Below are 18,472 nucleotides of genomic sequence, written 5' to 3'. Positions count from 1 at the left end.
GGCAAAGTCCTGGGATAATCTGGCGTGGACTCTTCCGGGCAGGGGAAGTTTGCCATCAGCAATCTGCCTCTTAAAAACGACACCCACATAGTCATTGTTGTGTTTGCTGAGGCCAGCTGGGAACTGGGAAGCCCCATGAATCCGTTGGAATTCAGGTTCCTGCTCCTGAATTGCGGCGGGTGTTTGGTTTTGCAAGGTAGAAGGAAATCCAGAGCCTTCCTCTGGAAGAGCTTCGTGCAAGGAGCAGCTTGGGCTGACACATGTCCAGAAGGTGATTTCTCATGGAGTTTGACATTTTCCTCAGTGCCCATGGCTGCAGGGAGAGCTGTACCTGGTGCTGGGTTTTTCCTTGGTCTTTACGATTGAAGGCAAAAGGATGGAAATGTGCCTTCAAGAAGAAACGTGTCCACAGGAAGTAGAATCTTTTAAAATATCCGAGCAGTGTGATGAGCAGAAGGGCTTTTGAAAGCTGGTTTCCCGTGGATCTGCATATCACAGAAGAATTACTTGGTGTCTAAAAATATACTTTTTCTGATATGGGCCCATCCTGCCCTTTGGGAGCAGCCTCTTGTCCCTTCTGGGTTCTCTGATGTCTAATGAGGTTTAGCTCCCACCTCTACCAAGGATCCCTCTCCAGCTCTCACCAAGAGCTTTATAAGAGGGCTAATTTTGGTTCATTCTCCTTCTGTCAGATAGCACTGAAATTGGCCAGCAGGTTCAAAAGGCATTAGAAGTGGGATTGATGGGCAGGTGGGATGATTTGCATGCGCCTCGTTTTTATTGGAAGCCGGCCATGAGAAGAGAGACGTGATTTTTAAAAAGTCTTTATTTTCGAGGCCGCTCCGGTGCTGGGGAGGGTCTGTCCCTGCAGTGGCTGCTCTGCTGTGCCCGGGGGTGCTGCAGGGGGAGGGCAGGAGGTGCCTGGAGCCGGGGATGGAGGGATCAAAGAGAACCTGTGGGCTCGGCCGGGTGCCAGAGCGGAGCCCAGCGTGACCCCCCAGCGTTCCCAGCTGCTGTCCCAGAGGTCCAGCTCCTGGCACGGGGACAGGAAGCTGGGCTGAATGCAACAGCTGGCAGAGCCGGGCACGGGCAGATAGTGTTGCTGCTTTAATTCCTATTCATACAGCACTCCCTCTTTTTATGAGGGCTGGGGGGTGGCGAGAGGGGGGGGAGGCTTTTTATGCTGGCATTAAAGCCTGGCTTGTTCCCCCTCCCTCTGCTCTGCTGTCTCCTGTTTCTCCAGGCCGCTTTTCACAGCGGCTTTAATTCTCTCCAGGCTCTTCCTAATGGATTTTTCACATGGGGGCCCCCAATCACGCTCAGGCATCGCACCAGTTTCCAGAAATTTCACGCCCCCCTTGGACACAAAAAGAGAGTTCCTTTTCCCACACTTGCCCCCTCTCTCTTGCCCAGGCTGCAGCGCTGCTCTCTTTGCACCCCAGACACAAAACTGAGTGGACAGAGTCCCCCTCTGTGGGGGCTCTGAGTGAGTCCCCCTCTGTGGGGGCTGGAGCAGTGGCTGCATGTGGAGAGGTGCCCACTGTGAGCCAGACCTGTCCCAGTCATTAATTAACCTGGGAGCTGGATGGGGACACCGTGACAGGGACCAAGGCACAGCTGACACGCTGCTCCCTGCTCACCACCTGCCTTGGCACCAAGGCACCTTGTTGCAAGGCAGAGGCATAGCCCTGCCTGGGGAATGCTGCTGCCTTCCCAGGGAACACTCCTCCCTTCCCGGCTCATCCCGCCCTCGCTGCTGGAGCAGGGTGAGGGTCGCCGGCAGTGCCCACCCTGCTGCGGAGCCAGCGCCGGTCTGTGCCGCCATCCAGTGGCAGTGCCGGGCTCTGGAGTGGCCAGGACCCCTCCTCCTTGGACCACTGGCCCCTCGGTTCTGCCCATCCCCTCACCCCGGGGTCACCCACCATCCCCATGGCACCCCCGGAGCCCCCCGTGTGTCCGGTCCGGAGGGATGCGCTGGGAGCAAAACGTGCCTGAGGAAGGGATGATTTCGGCTGCTGGCTTGTGATCTTCCCCGTCCTTCCTCTCCCTTCTCTTCCCACAGTTCGGGTTTGTTTTCTCTGGCATGGGAACTGGGCCACTGCGAGGAGGATGGGGATGGGACGGGAGCAGAAAATAGTTCCTTCCCCGAGCGACGTGTGAAAGCCAACACGGCGGCTCGTGCTCGTGCTCGTGTCCACGGCGTTGGCAGTGCCAGGGGGGCGGCACGTGGGCGGGTGCTGTCTCAGGGGTGGGCAGCACAAAGGGCAGGAAAAAATAAATATCTGTAAGAAAAGGTGGAAAAACATCCCTCTCTCCCCCTTTTCGCTTCGTGCGTCCAACCTGGACTGCTAATGAGGCCTTTAAGGGAAAAGTGGGCCAAGCTCCTTCAGGAATCGGGCACAGACTGCCCCTCTAGGATCTGTGTTCCAGAGCAGGGAGGCAGAGGGACACTACACACCATGTCTGGGTCTTCTCAGGGTGGATTTTGGGGCCCGTGGTCCCACGCACAACATCAGCCTTGCTGTAGGGAACAGCAGGGCGCGAAGAGGCTTCGGATCGGAGCTGTGGGAAAATAAAACAGAGAGCCCCTGGGGACTGAGCTGCTTGCCGGTCTTCCCCTGCTCCCACTCAGCCTCCAGGTGGTCCCTGCTTTGTGCACAGTTTTGGGAATCGGGCACCACAGGGTTGCAGAGGCTGTGAGGGCAAGGAGCAGCCCTGGGAAGTGGCTTGGGCAGGGGGAGAAGGAACAGTGTGGTTGAGGACGAGCCCTCAGCAGCCAAGACCATGAGGGGATGGACGTGACTTTTCCTGCTGTCCCTGCAGAGAGGTTTTGCATTAACCAGCTGGCTGTGACAAGCCTTCTGTTGATGCAACATGTGGTTTTGGCTTTCCAGAACCCAGCCCCAGCTCCCTGTGCTGAAAGACATGCCCTTGCTGCTGCTCCAAAGGCTGTCTTTGGAAAAATGCTGGCTCCTGCCTGCACAGCATCTTGCTCCTCATTGTGGCTGCAGCAGGGACCCCCCCATCTGCCTGTCCCCAGCCCACTCTGCCCAGTGGGCTGCTCTCTGTGTGGGTTCAGCCTCATGAAGCTTTGCTCGAGGCAAGGCAGCACTGCAGGGACCAAGATGCTGTTGTCGGGTTGGCGTCTCAAGAAAGGCAGGAATAAATCAGCTTTCAGGCACAAAAAAAAGCCCCATTTATGGATCAGGCCAGCAATTGCTCAAACTCAGTGCCCTTGTCCAAAATCTGCAGCTGTTTCAGGAACTGCCTCTGTTGGGGGGAAGCTCTTTTCTCCCCTCTTGCTCAGCTGCTGGGCTAAGCTGTGCTGCAGAACCCCACTCCCTGCCAGCAGGGACGTGAAGAGGGGTAGGAGGCAGACACTGCCTCATATCCCTTTGGAATCTGCTCCTTTGAGCCCCTCTTTCCCCATCTCCCCATCCTGGCTGCTCTCTGGGAGGGCACGTTGAGATTGCTGCTCACCCTGCCCCTCTCCTTGGCTGCTGGAGTAAAAACTGAGGGCCAGGAGGCTCTGGAGCAGCACCAAAGGTTTGCAGCTCAGAGCAGGGCTGGCAGACAGGCCTTGGGGTGGGAAGAGCAGTGGGAGAGGTCTGAGCCTGGTGTGCAAGGGCAAGGCTGCCACGGGGCATTAACCAGGCGCCTGCTGTCTAAATTCAGAGGCAGGTGAAGGACTGAGACAACCATGTGATGCTTAATGCCTCGTGGACACGGGTGTTCAACAGGCACTGTGTGAAAGCTGAGTTTGGCCAGGGGCTGTAACTGTGCCCAGGGAGCATCAGGAAGTTGATTCAAGTCCTGGATCAAACTTTATCTGTGCCAAGGTGTAGGTGTTGAACTGCATGAAAGGGAAGAGAGCTGCTTTCTCATCTCTTTTTCTCTTTTTCTTTTGAGTTATTTATTTTTTTTTTTAAATGGGTCAGGGTAACTGTAGGAACGAGATTAGCATGAGTAGTGGCACTGGGCTGGCCATGGAAGAAAAAGAAGCAGTGGGAGGTCTGTGTCCCTGTGCTGCAGGGTCAGCACACGGGGTCAGGAGCCAGCAGGACTGAGCAGCCACACAGCACTTGTGGGTGTGTGGGTGGGAGATCACAAGGTGCTGGTGCCTCCTGCTCTGGACTGAACTGGTTGTGGTCCAGGCTGGGATGCCAGGAGGAGGATGCCAAGCTGGCAGGTCCAGCGTGGCACCTCCAGGAGCAGTTGTGGCATCTCGGTGCCCACCGCTGGACTGGGATGTGGGTGTAGCTCCCCACCAGGAGCACTCTGGGGCTGCCAGAGCGCTCTGGGCAACCGGAACTGGAAAAATGTCACCCGGTAAAGCGGAAAGCGTCCGGACTCAAGACACTGGGCTGGTGGGATCTGAGCACGTCCGGAGAGACCAGGTGGGGTGGGGAGGGACAGACACACTGCTTCCAGCCCCCGGGGCTCCTGCATGAGGCTTGGCCAGCTTGGCACGGCACGCTGCGCTCCCCTCGCTAAGGCAGAGCTGACCCCCGTGAGGACGCCCCTATTCCCTTTTCCCTAGTTTTTCCCTTCCCTGTTCCTTACCCTCATCTTCCCACCCCCTCACCCCCCCCCCCCTCCCCTCCCCAAACTGGCAATGAAAGCATGGAGGGAGGGGCGCGTTTCCGCATGGTTTGACACTGTTCCCCCTTCCATCTGTCTTTTCCTACCCAGAATTCCCCTACACCCCGTCTCCAATCGATGATCACAAATCCATGGTGCAGCCGAACATCCCCACACCGGTGATTGGGGGCATAGTGGGCGGCGTCTCGCTGGTCCTGCTGGTGGCCGTGGTGCTCTTTGTGGTACTCCGGCGCCGGCGTCACACCTTCAAGGGTGACTACAGCACAAAGAAGCACGTGTACGGCAACGGCTACAGCAAGGCCGGCATCCCACAGCACCACCCCCCCATGGCCCAGAACCTGCAGTACCCCGACGACTCGGACGACGAGAAGAAGCCGGGCCCGTTGGGCGGCAGCACCTACGAGGACGAGGACGAGGAGGCGGGCGGCGAGCGCAAGCTGGGCGGCCCCAAAGCCTACGAGGAGGACGCCAAGAGGCCTTACTTCACCGTAGACGAGGGGGAGGCCCACCCTGAGCCCTACGACGAAAGGACACTCGGCTTCCAGTACGACCCCGAGCAGCTCGACATGGCCGAGAACATGGTGTCGCAGAACGACGGGTCTTTTATTTCCAAAAAGGAGTGGTACGTGTAGCCTGGCACGGCACTGCTGCACCAACACACACACCACACACACACCACACAACACACACACACACACACACGAGTGATGCCCTCCTGCTCCCCTGCACCCCTCGGAGCTTGCACACCCGCGCTCCCCCCTGCACACAAACACACACACACACACGCTCGCCCCCCCAGCCAGCCCCAGCACAGACTTTTGGACACTTCCAGCACTGGCAAGGAAGGGCTGGGGCAGGGAAAGGAGGGGCAGCTTTGCTTACAGATCGGTTTTTTTTTTTTTGGGGGGGGGGGAAGGCATTAAAGGGAGGCGGGAGGTTGGGTAATTATTTTCTCTCTTCTCTCGGTTTTTCGGTTTTTTGGTTTTTTTTCCTTTTTTTTTTTTTTTTTTTTTGCTTTTTAATCTCTCGACGACTTTTCGTCCCCTTCTGTGGTGTTTGTATTGGTCGGTGGCTTAGGTGTTACTCTTTGCTTTAACGACTGTTGCCCAGCCTGTATATTACACTCTGTTTTGTGTCTTCATGTCTCAGAGTGCCCTTCGGCCCCACTCCCCTCCCCGAGGGTTCCTCCTCCCGCTCCCACCCCCCTGAAACACTGGAATTTGTTTGTATGTTGTCTTGTTTGTTTGTTTTTAACCTTGGGAGGCGGGGGCTGTCCGTAGGACAGAGGCCAGGAAACTTTATGGCAATGGAAACATAGGTGCCATTTTATCAGGTGAAGAGATTTGGGTTTTCCCCCTAATCGCTTGGTTTTTTTCCTTCAGTGGGGTCTGGGTGACATTCCCATTGCCTGCTGCACACCTGGAGAGATCCACACCCAGTTTTTAATGACTCAGTAAAAGGAAAATGAGGAGAAAGGGGGGGAAAAAAGCCCTAGACCAAACCCCAGGTGCATGGGCTGATAGCAGAGCAGGGAAACAAAACTGCCATTTTCCCTCCACAATTTATTATTTCCTGGCTTTTCGTTTTCTGTCTTTGTCTGAGTGTTCTTTTAAAAGAAAGAAGAGGAGTATTTATTGCTGACATTTTTCCCCCTGTGATGGCTCAGAGAAATGCTGGCTCTTTTTTGTTCTTGTTGCTGTTGTTGTTGTCAGTACCAGCCACAGAGCAGTTCACTGGGGGCACAAGTCGGGCACACACCGACTGGGGAAGGGACCAACCGAGAACACTTCGCTTCCACACACCCACTGCCTTCAGCTCTGCACACCCTGGCAGGGCAGGATCAGCCCCTGGCTTTGGTTATACCACTGAGACTTAACTGTCATGTGTTTACACTTTTTTTTTTTTATTATTCTGGTCAGAGCATGGGGGTGCTTCTTCTTTCTCTCTCCCTCTCTCTCTCTCTCTCTCCTAGCAACAACCTCAGCCTTGGCTGTACCACATAGTTGGCATTGATTGCCACTTCTTCAATATCACATCCCTCTTCTAAGCACAGGCTTGGTAGACAGGGTAGGAGTGATTGAGCCTGGGGTATTGATCTCGTCCTCCTTCCCTTGAGCCACTGTGTTGTGATGGGGAGGTTTGGATTGCTGCTATCTCTGCTCTGTGGATAAATGGGATTCCAGACTTCAGGGTCCTCTGTCTCACACCGACCGTCTCCAAAATTAGATTCACTGGGTTGGGGCTTATTTTTCTTCTTGCGGGTTAATTTTATTTTTTTTTTTTTTAATTTGATGTATAAATAAATCTTTTGTTTGAAAAGAAATCCCCAGTTTTCTGAGCTGTATTATCATGCACATCTAAAAATAGCAGGACTAATTCTCCTCCTGCCTTACCCGCTGGGTTTTGTTCCATAGCATCCAGTGGTTTATCCTGCTACGAAAGGGAGGGTGGAGAGGCAGACCCACACAGATGAGTCAAGGTCGGATCTCTGATCCAAGCAGCTTCCAGTGCTCCCCTTCACCATGTGGTTCTTGGTCCAGGCCACATGAAGCTCAGCCTGAGCCATCCACAGTTTGTTGTCCCTTGCTCTGATTGCGTTAGTGGGGAAGGGGAGTGGGAAATCCAATTGTTGGGCTGCAATCTTCCTGCTGTTCCTGCCAGCCCCTCAGGCTTCCTGGCTTCTGGCAGAACAGCCACATGCCACAGGAAGGCTGCTTTATGTCCTCTGGAAGGCAGGGCAGGCAGAGATTCCCTTGAGGTCTCTCAGGCTGAAGCTTAAAAAATGAGGCTAAAACCTTCCTGGGTCCGTCCACTGCCCCTAGGAGCACCCTGCTAGCAAGAAACCCCCCCAGTAAAGGAAATAAAACCTCTTAACATATCTCTGATGACTAGCAGGGGCTGGTGGTTAGGAGTGGGAATGGCTTCCCTCCAGTGCCTTGGGATAGCAGCATCCACAGGGCTTTAATTCCCCCAAGGAATCTGTAATCTGGAGCAGGGCAGGGCAGCACAGCTGAGGGTTGTACCCCAGCCACAGCTCACCCCAGAGCAACACGGGGTGTGCTGCAGAGCCTGGAATTCCCAGCAAAGTCCTTCTGTCAAGTGAATAATCCTTTAGGTCTGAATTTCACAACCAGGCTCTGACCAGGATTGTGACAGTGTCCCCAACACCAAACTCTGGGTGGTCCATCCCCAGAGTGCAGTCAGTGGCACAGACCCTCCTCTGCAGATTTCCCCCAGCACAGGCACACTCTGTGAGGGGATGGGTTTGGAAGAAAAGAAGCTTTTATGAAATCTGCAGGGTCCAGCAGCGATTCTTCGTGTTCTTCATTAGTCACAGGCAGGGGCCACTGCTCTGAGCTGGCAAATTCCCACTGCACTGACCCCACAGGGAAGCTGAGCCCTAGAGAGCAAAGGCACAAAGCCTGGCAGACAGAGCAGAAGGGCCTGGGAGAGAACAGGACAGTGGGGATGTTCCCAGGTTAAGGTCTGGCTTTCAGGAATTATGAACAGGGAGTCCTGAGCAATCTGCTTTGGGGAGTTAATCCTTTGCATTTGGAGGTGTCATTTTTTGACATGGCTTATTTGCTGCCTATTCACACACTGTCCACATGGTTCACTGAATGGGGCTCCAAAAACCCAGGGAAAGGGAAGGAGATAGTGGAGCAATGTGGGATTTCCAAGCTCGTTCCCTTCCTGCTGCAGCACATTTTTTTCCTCCCCAATAGTGCACCAGCACAAATGCAGGACTTAGCTCAGCCACTTACCTTGTCACAGTGGGTCAGAAAAGGGGTCAAATGATTGTTTTTCATCCAGAACCTGAACAAGCCTGGAGTGGAAGATCCTTAGGCAGCGTTGCCTGGCCCAGCAGTGAGGTGCCCTGCAAGTTCAAGGTTCAGGAGTGCATTCCTCTCATCCTTGGGCCCTCCAGCATTGCTCCCTTGGTGCAGTTATCCCTGCAGCCATGGAGAAATGCCACCTCTATGCTGTGATTTGCTTCCTGCTGTCCCCTGCAAGGTCAGCTAAATGGCCAAGAGGCTCTTGGGGTGGCAATTAGCCAGGTGATTAGCCATTAATCCATAAAAAAAAGGCAGAAGAAAAAAGAAGTGTGGGGGTGGAAAATCAGATTGATGTTCCATCTGAGATCTGTTTTGGTCCTGTAATAGCATCACTGTCTCCTCTGGGTTAAATTGCTCTGAGGGAGCCCTTGAAGGTAATTAGATCAGGTTTTCCAGCATCACCAGGAAGAAGGGGGTACCTGTCTCTACCTGAATGAGAGGGGGAGCTCAGGAGAGCTGCCAGATTGAACAACACCTTCCTGGGGGGGTTCTGCAGGGCAGGGAAGGTGCTGGAAACCCTGCAGTGCTCACCTTGCAGGGACAACCTGCCTGCTGGCCCCGGGGGGCTCCTGGGCTGTGAGGGGGTCAGAGGGGCAGTCTGTTCTTTCCTCAGGGGACAGGGTCACTTGTCCCTTTGTGCCCCAGTTTCTGGCAGTGGGCAGATTGTGTCAGGCTGGAGTTTCACAGCTCCCAGGCTGGGTGACCTCTCTGGGACCCTCAGGTGAAAAATCCCCGGCTTCTCCACCCCCCTTTCATCAGAGGTGCTAAGGAGGCATAAAAGGTCCCCGTGGGACCTGGGAAAAGAGCAAGTGGAAGCTTCCAGTTGGGAGAGGGAAGCTGTCCCTGTGCTCTCAGTGCCCAGCCCTGTGCTGGCTGCCTCTCCTCCCCGGTGCTAGGGAGCTGCTGCTCTCCAGGAACTGTCCCATTTCACACCAGTCCTGAACTGGTGTGTCCCATTAGTGGTACCTGGGCTGGCTTTTGTGCCTGGGAAATGCCTTCCCCCTGCTCTGGGCTGGGTGTCAGTGCCTCAGAGCTGTGGCAGCTGCCCCATCCATTGGAAGGGATCGTTTTTGGGATCCCCGTGCTGGGCTCTTGCCAGTGAAAAGACATATCAATGTGGTGCTTTTTCACTTCCCAAGCCCTGATCCAGGGTGGCAGCGTGGGGCAAAGCCTTTGGGACCTCAGGACTGAGCTGGGTGTGTGTGGAAGCTGAGCAGGCTGAGGGGGAGCTCAGGCTGAGCCCCATGGATCTCATGACCCAAAACACAGGTGAATTTGGGCTGATGCCCCAGATTCTTCCTTCTGTGTTTTCAGGGAGCTGTGCAAGCAAACCCATCTGTGTCACAACCCAAAATGAACCTGTGGTTTATGTACAAAGACACCCCAGCTGTTTTCCTGCTGGGGCTTATCTCTAGGATTATTCATTGCAATTCACCCTGGTGATGTTATTTTCCCTTATTTAATTACCAGGGTTTTTTTCCCCCTGTTAAGTTATTTTCATTCAACCAGGGAGAAAAAAAAAATAAATTAAAAAAAGAAACAACCTGAGGATTTCTTCATGAAATAAATCAACAAACTGAAGTGGTTACACCAAATTGATTGCAAAGACATAAGGGACAATGGGAGCCATTTTCCTGATGTTGAGTCAAAAAGAAACAACAACTGTTCTGCAGAAATCACAGAGGGTGAGAGAGAGAGAGAGAGATTCCAAAGATTGATCTTCAAGCAATTAGAGAAGGGAATGTGATTAGAACAGGGGCTGCTGCTCTGCTTTGCTGTTTTCCTTCCCCATGCATGAGCACACACACACACACACACGCACACGGATTTTTGGGAGTTTTGGGCACCAATCCTTAGGTGGAGGGGAAACCCCCCCCTGCCCAGCTCCGTGAGGGAGTCAGATGTGTCATTCCTGCAGGCTCAGAGGTTTCCCACTGTGGAAACGAGGGCATCCCAGGCCCGGTTTGTTCTGGGAAGGGAACCAGTGAGACGGGTTGGAGCCTTTTGCCAGCAGGTTAAAATCCACTTTCCCCATTTTTCTGAGTTCACAGCCTCTGCTGTCGTAGCACTGAAGTTTTGGGTCTGCCCAGGCTGTGGGCAGTGGACCCCGATGGGGAGAGGGGGCACTGCCAGCCTGGTGTGCACTGATGCCTGTTCTGTATTCACCCCCCTTGCCACCCCCTGGTACCTGCTGAGATGTGCCAGCAGCTGCAGCTGCACCCTGGGAGAGGCAGGGCAAGGGTGGGAAGCTCTCAGGTCCCACCACGGCCCCACCATCACTCCCAAAACTCACCAACCTCTCCCCAGGGGCCACGGGGGTGGGGGGGACCGAGGGCAGAGGGGGGTGAAGGGGGGATTCAGCCCACCAGCAAGGGAAGGAAACCCAAGCCTTAGAGAGGAGGGTGAGTTTGGGTCTCAAAACTTCGTGTTTTGGACCAGTGTGACTTTCCATATGCAGTTTACCTGGGGGTGAATGTAAGGAGCATATGGGGTCAGATCCTCCACTGGCAGAAGCTGGTACTGGTGGAGGGACTCATGCTGAGGATCTGGATTTTCTTTTCTTTTGCCTTTCTTTTTAAAAAAAAAAACCAACAAAACAACCATGATTCCTTAGCTCCAGTGATTTTATCTCTCTTTTTCTTCATCCTCTTGCTGTAATTATCATTGTGGAATAAAGACTGCAGACAGACAAACAACCCTAACCCCACTTTTTTTTTTTTTTTTGTAATCTGTGTTGTAAGTGCTTTTGTACAAAATAAAAATAAAAAATAATAATAATGTAATGGACTTTTATGATTTTTGTTTGTTTGTTTGTTGTATTTTTTTTTTTTGGTCCAGTTTTCCATCCTTTGTAATTTGTTCATTTGGAGTCCTGGAGGGATGGGGGTGGGGGACATTTTCATGGTTATAATTTGTGTGGGTGGGGTGTTGCATCACCCTTCCTTTTACTTGTATAAAAACCAATAGTGGCTCAGCTGTGGAAAAAAAAATGTACTTTTTTATAAATAAAGAATTTTAAAAGAAAAAAAAAAAAGAGACGTTCTCCTCGTTTTTGGTGCATCTGGGACTGCGTCGTTGTGCACCCCGTGGCTGGGAGCTGGAAGGAGAGTCACAGCAGTACCTGTTTTCCACTGGCCTAGGCTGCAAATATCCCAAGATATGCAGTATTTTGGAATTTGGGAGTTGCTTGCAGGTGAAGGCTGAAGGCTCAGTGGGCTGGAGGAGGTGGGCAGGGAATGACTGGCTTTGCCACTGCCATATTTGTATGGAATTCTTGAACAGCAGATTGGAGACAGACAAAAGGAGGTGGGAGCCTTGTTGGTGTAAACAGTGAAATCCCTTGGCTGGTGCCAAAAGTTTACCTGAGCTAAAAAAAAAAAAAAAAGAGCTAGAAAAACAAAGAGAAGAAAAAATCCATTAAAGGTGTTAAAGATGAGGACACTGCCTATAGCTGAGGAAGTTCTGAAGTTGCTGTTGGCTGTGGCAGAGGGGACAGGTTATTGGCAAAATGTCAATACACACTAGCTTAACTTATATTTTCTCCAGGCACGTGGAATTAGCTGTGGTCAGGGCAGGATACAGGGCTAGGCCAGCCTTTACTCTGACACAGGAGGGTGTTCCTATAGTGCAACACTTGCCTGCCATGGAAATGGGGCATCAAACCCCTCTAAAACGGGGCATCAAACCCCTCTAAAATGGGGCATCAAACCCCTCTAAATACTGTAGGGGTGCTGAGGGACTGCTGGGAGGGGAGATCAGGCATCTCTGTGTCTCCATCACTCATCTCTGCACGGGCAAGAACAGTTTGCCTTTCTCCTTTCCTCCCCAGCTTCCTGGCTGTGAAGAGATGCTACAAAGGCAGCCTTGTTCCCAAAGATCAAGGCCAGGCTTTTGCAAGGGAGGGAGAGACGAGGAGAGCAGGAGATCAGAGGGAGCGTGCGTGCTGTCCCTGCTCTGATACCAACACACACTGCTCCATGGCTCTGGAAAGGGATTTTTGCACCCAACTTCAGCACGTGGGTGATGTGCTGGAGATCTGAACCAGATCTGATCCATCAACAGAGAGAAAGGGAGAAAGGCACCGGCCCGAATTTGAATTTGAACTGGTCTCCATGAGCTGGATGGAGAGGGAAGTGTTCAGGATCAGGCTGGGAAGGAGTGGGTTGGTGCAGATTGTTCGTTCCCTGTCAGCAGGAGTGGAGGCTGTGCCAGAGCAGCAGGAGGCTGATTCCAGGCTGGTGATCAGTGCCCCATGTGCTGCCTGGCAGGAGGATGGTGATCGATGCCCTGTGTGCTGCTGCCTGGCAGGAGGCTCCTCCAAACCCTGTGCTGCTGTTGGAGCCAGTTCTCAGTCCTGCTGCTCAGAAGGGAGTGTGCTGGGCACCTCCCTTTGGAAGGGGTGAAAGAGAGCCTTGGGAATGCTTTCCTCAGGTGCAACGGGAGGGAAAGGCAGGGACACTCCTGTTGGGAGGCTTCAACCTGTCCAAGGGAGACGTGACTGCTGTTTGGGCTGTATCCTTCTGTCCACATATTTTACCCCTCTCGTTTTCCCATCTGCCAGCTCACCTTAGCCAGGCAAAATGTTGGAAGTGGAGCTTTGCTTCAGCTCAGCCTTTCAGAGCGACCACGGCAGCGATGCTGAGGGGCACCGTCCCACAGAACCAGATCCCAGCAGCTGGCTCAGCCACTCCAGCCAAGTTTGGGGGTGGGAGAGAAACAAAAGGAGCGCTGGGGAGCCGGGTCTAAGATGGGAAGAAGGATAAGAGGGGCTGTCTTTGCCCGTGGTCCTGCTGGGATGAGCCCTTGGGAAATGCTGCGCTGATTTCCCAGACCGTGTCTTAGAGTTGAGCGATGATGGATAAAACCCATGGCACGGGGCCTCTTCTCAGCAGCTCAGGTTGCAGAGGGCTGAACACAGCAGGAACAGAGTCCCATGCAGTGCCCCCAAGTATTGTGTTTCTCTGGAACAAACCAGAAACACGTTGGGGTGGGGGGAATGCCAGCAGTGCATGCGGCCCGTGGAGAAATGGCAGCGTGGCTTGGATCCCTTCTCCAAGCCACATCTCTGCAGGCGAGCACTGCTGGCCCCAAAAGTGACTTCAGAGCCCTGAGGATCAGCTGAGAGTCAGGGGAGGAGCTGGAACAGGGCAGGAGGAGATGAACCAGGGGGTTGTGTTTGCTGTGTGCCCCGTGCTGAGCGTGGTCCAGCAGCAGAGGGTCCAGACCAGAGTGAACACGGTGGGATTTCCCTCCCTGGAGCTGGGAGGTGTAAGCAGAGTTCAGGGCTGGAATGTCCGTGGTGGAGGTACAGAGCCAGGTCACCATCTGGTGCAAGCACATCCAACTTTTCTGACTACAATGGAGTTATTATTTCTGCCCATTCAGATGAATGTGGCCTGAGAGGGATTTGTGGGGAGTGAGAGTGAGATAAAGCCCAGTGTAATCAGGGGATTTCCAGGTAACTTGCCCAATATCCCTGGGCACAGACACCTGGGATTAGTGCCTTGCATGACAGCCAAACCAGATGGATGTCCCAGGGATCCACATGCGTGGCAGGCTCAGAACTGGAAGTGCCAGAGCCAAAAGGCTCCAGCAGACAGAGGAAAAGTCAGTTTAATTGGGAGATGTTAAACCAGGCTGGCTGTGAGGGGGTGGGGGCTCAGGGGCACTGGAAACAGGTCAGTTCAGAAATATACGACCTTCAATCCCAAATTCCTTGTGAGGTGAGAGGCAAGCCCTGCTCAAGTTCAAGCCAGAGCACACAAGGTCACACACCCCATTAAATCTCCTCGAGCTACCGCTGGATAAATTGGACTGAGAAAAACTTCCAGTGCTGGTGAATTACTTGCAGCAAAATATGTTTGATTAGGGTTTGTTTGGTTTTTGTTTTCTTCTTTTTCGTGGTTTCATATTATTTGCAATCTTGGGTTTGATTTGTATGAACATATTTGTTAGAGGAAATTGCTTTATGCAAATGTATTCCAGCTGGGGGACCTGTGACACCGAGAAGTGCTGGTGAGCCTCACATGCCCTCAGTGCTGGGGGCTGGTTCACTCCTCCTCCTCCTCCTCCTCCAAACAAGGCATTTCACAGCCTCCCCAGTCGTGTCTGGATGCAGGCTGGCTCTTAGACAGTGTTTGCAGAACAAGGATCAGCCTGTAAAAAAAAAAAAAAAAAAAAGAAAAATTAAAAATGGATGTGTGTTGCACTGCTGAAATTTTACATACTAGCGAGCAGCAATCCGGGAGTCAGGCATGGCCGTGCTTACATTTTCACCTGAAATGTAGGTTAAAAATGTTGTATCACCCTCCAGGGGCTGAATTATTGAAAGGCAGTGATTTAGGGATACCTGCCATCGGAGCTGCTCACTCACCCTCAGCAGCTGAGGTGAGGTGGCCTCGTCTGACTGAGCCCTGCTCAAGGTGAGTTAGGGACGCTCCCTCCCCTGCAGATTTCACAACTGCTGGCCCAAACCCAGGTCCTGGCAGGAAGCAGGCAGGGTTTGTTTTTTTTTTTTTGTCTGAAGGGTTTGGAGTTTGGGGAAGAAAATGGTTTCATGCAAAGAGGGACTAAATGCTCTTTCTGCAGAAAACACCGTGCTGGGGTTTGCCAGGGAGCTCCGGGGGTGAACAGGGATCAGATCTTTAGAGATCAGAGGGATCCCTTTGAGGAGCTGTGAGAGGAGGGGGTTTCTCCTCTTCATCAGTCCCTTTCCTACCCTCACACCTGAGTCCCAGCTGCACTCGGGGCTTTGCAAAGCCAACCCTTCCCTCCCTGTGCCTGCCCACGAGCCACCCCACGGAGAGAGGCTGCAGGAATGTTTCCATCTCTCCTCTATCCCTCTGTTCCTCCCAGACTCCTGCCAGCAGCCTGTTTACCTCTCAGTTTGGAAAGGAAAACTGCCAGCTCCACACCTGTCAGGTCGAACTGACTGCCTGTGGCTTGGAGGAAGGGAGGGATGGAGGGGGGGAACACCCCATCCATGTGGCTTTGCTCGCATTCCCCACCTCCCAGCCTCATCCCACTGTCCTGGAGCTCCCAGCCCTTCCAGTGGCCACCTTACAATACTAATGGGCTACTGGCAGCTCTGTCCAGCCAAGGGGCTGATCCCAGCACGGAACACTCATCCCAAGGCCCAATAATTCCCCCAGTGTGCAGAAGAGGGGCACCCCGTGCAGCTGCTGCCAGCTGTTGGGATGAATGCTGCAGCTGTCTGCAGTGATGAATGGATGCCAGAGTGGGAATGCCAAGTTGGAATGGCTCAAGTAAACACTCCAGGAATGATGGCATGGGGGGGGGCAGGGCTTTGTAACAGGGAGGAATCACAATTAAATAGAAATTAGTTATTTAAATGGTCACTTCCCGGGGTTTTCGTTGCCGTCCGATTAACTTAACTTTTAATTTGCATAAGCAATAAATGTTTAATTATGTTATTAATATATTTGAGTTGAGGAGCTTATGGGGTTTTATAATTGGCATTTAACTAGATAGTTCCAGCATATTAACTGATGTTTTATGGCTCCACGTGAGGTTTCCCAATTATAGCTGACCTAAAATTTTGCTTGGAGGACCTGCCTTGAAAGTGTTACCTGAGCAACAGAACAGGGGGAGATGAGGAGGAGGACGTGTGGAGCCTGGCCCTGACTGAAGGGATGTGCACAGGCAGCTCTGCACTCCCCACAGAGCCTTTGGGACCCCTCTCCCCTCCCCAGGATGCTCTTCCCTCAAGTGCCACCATCCTCCCTGTGCCAGAGAGGGGTCACCTCCCCTCTGAGCCAAAAGGGCTGACACCCAGCAGGGGATTCGGGTGGGGAGAGAGAGATTTAGAGCTGGGGAAGGCTTGTCCTGGCTTCCAGTGTGACCTTGGGACTGATCAGCTCTGGCAGCCTCTGGGACTCTCCGTTCAACTCCCTCTTGACAACCCCTGACACCTGTCAGTCAGCCATTCTAAATCTATTTTCTATCCCATCTCTACACTTATTTGATGAGATGACTGGTTTAGTAGGCAAAAAATGACATTGTGTTTGACTGACAAGACCCATTTCCCATGAACCTTGCAGACTGGCATTGATTATGTTCCCTCCTTTTAATTCTTTATTAACTGGAGCCTGTGTTTGCTTTCTCTTTGCTGCCAGGAAATCACCCTGTAGGATTCAAGTCTTTCTCTGTGTCCTCTTCCATTCTGCTAGAATTTAACCTTCTAGAACTGAACTATTTTAACAAATAGTAAAAACCAACAGCTCTGAGTTTGGAGTCTTGTCATCTAAGTCTTTCAACCTCTCTGTTTGCTTACAGTAAGTGGAGTATCCAAGGAGATGGTGTCCAGCAAGCTCCTCACTCTTGTCATCCTCAAACATGAGGAAATTGTTTTGTCATCTCAGAAGCCACAAACAAATGTGTGTTGGTCTCCAGAGACGGATCATGAATAGTTATTCAAACCTTCTGCCTTTTCTGAATCATTACAGGCCTCTTGACCATACCCATCTGCTGAAGTGCCTCTGGAGCACTGCAGGGATTTTGTTTATTCCTGTTGTGCTCCCCAGGGTGAGCCTGGCTTTTGTATCAATAGCCTGTGTCCTTCACAGCTTCTGTGTCCTACTGACTGATGGCTCTTTCCAGCTTTTCCATTTGATCCATACTGGAGCTGGGGGAAGCTCCCTGTGTGCAGGCTGACAAACACCCTGCTGGGTGAGGTTACATGGCTCAATACTGGGGGTTGCATCCTTTAGGAAGTTAGGAGGGAAGGTGTGCTAGGAGTCTTTCAGTGCCACGAAGGGGAGGGAGAAATCAGGAAAAGGGTCAGGAATGTGAAGTCTGAGTTGCCTTTGCATTGTGTCCCTGTCCTGGAGATCAGGGGCAGCCAGGGATTTTCTGCACCTCCTCAGCCAGGGTAGGCACAGGGACAGTCCTGGCTTGGGAGAAGCAGATGTGACCCTCAGCACTGCCTGTCAGGAAGGGAGGTGTGAGGGACAGCAGCATCAGAGTCCAGGTCAGAGCCACAGGAGCATCCAACAGCTTCCTTCTCACACGTCTGGCAGGTCCCTCCCTTTTCCAGGAGGCTGAAGTCATCCTTTTGGCCAGCCTGCAGCAGGTCTCAGGGGTGTTTGGGAAGCTGTGGGAGAGGAGAGAAGGGAAGGGGGGTGTGAAGAGGCACAGAGCCCTCCCTGCTCTGTGGAGAGCTGCAGAGGAGAACTGCAGCCCTGCCCACCTTTCCCTTTGCACAACCATCGAGGCACTTTGGGGTGACAGAGGGGCAGAGCAATTCCTCCTCACATCCTGTGTTCCTGGGCATGGATGCAAACGGGAGGGGAGCTCATCCTTTGGAGACAGCCAGGACACGCTGCCCAGTGCTGTGAGCACCCCAAAGGCAGCAGGAGACAAACACAACCCAGAGCACAGCCCAGGCAGAGTGAGATGTTCCCGGGAGAGCTGCTGGAGATTGTTGAGCAAATTAACTCTATTAACGCAAATGATGAGAGTCTGAGCTGTCTGAGTTCCTGTACCTTCTATCTGACAGAATTCATCTGGTGGCTGCTTGTAATAGCATGACCTTAATGGACTCATCAAGGGAGCAAGGCTGTATCTCTGGCTAAACATGGATTTGGGACCACACTGTGCTCTGGGCAGCTCCAGCAGGCTGCTGAGATCGAGAGAGACACGCTCTGGTGTAACAGGGTTTGGGATCTGGCCCCTTCATCCCTCCAGGAGAGGCAATTTCAAGTGTCATCACCTCCTCGAAACTGTACAGCAGAAGAAATAAATTACTAAAGGGATTTGATTGTTCATTACTCTGCCGAGCCGCAAGGAAATGAAGCAGAACTAAAATTAAGGGCTGGGAGGCTGAGGAAATATCAGATAACACTTCCCTTCTTCTCCAGGGCTCGTCTTCTCCCCCAAAACCAGGCTGGGGCACTGCCCATCCTGCTGCACTGAGCTGCAGGTTGCAGGAAGGCAGGGGGTGTCTGTGGGGTTGGCCAAGTGGGATGGAGAGAGGCCAGGTGAGGTTTGGGCTGGGTTTGGACAGGTGGGTTAGA

General features: G+C 52.8%; 1 protein-coding gene across 4 annotated transcripts in view; it reads left to right on the top strand.

Annotated features, from left to right (window-relative positions):
• Window positions 1–18,472, top strand: part of NECTIN1 (nectin cell adhesion molecule 1) — a 97,219-nt gene that overhangs the window by 52,409 nt on the left and 26,338 nt on the right. Inside the window, exon 6 of one of the 4 annotated variants that reach the window (XM_032709532.1) lies at window positions 4,693–11,472. The exons of the other annotated variants lie outside the window; for them this stretch is intronic. Coding sequence (XP_032565423.1) covers window positions 4,693–5,234 — 542 coding nt within the window. The 3' untranslated portion in view covers window positions 5,235–11,472. Of the gene's footprint in view, window positions 1–4,692; window positions 11,473–18,472 lie in introns of those variants that run through there. 4 annotated transcript variants of the gene reach the window in all.

The sequence above is a fragment of the Chiroxiphia lanceolata genome, chromosome 23 (assembly GCF_009829145.1).
Source record: "Chiroxiphia lanceolata isolate bChiLan1 chromosome 23, bChiLan1.pri, whole genome shotgun sequence".
In the NCBI taxonomy this organism is placed as follows: Eukaryota; Metazoa; Chordata; class Aves; order Passeriformes; family Pipridae; genus Chiroxiphia; species Chiroxiphia lanceolata.
The sequence above is the reverse complement of the archived record's forward strand: the minus strand, read 5'-3'. Positions and strand labels throughout refer to the sequence as shown.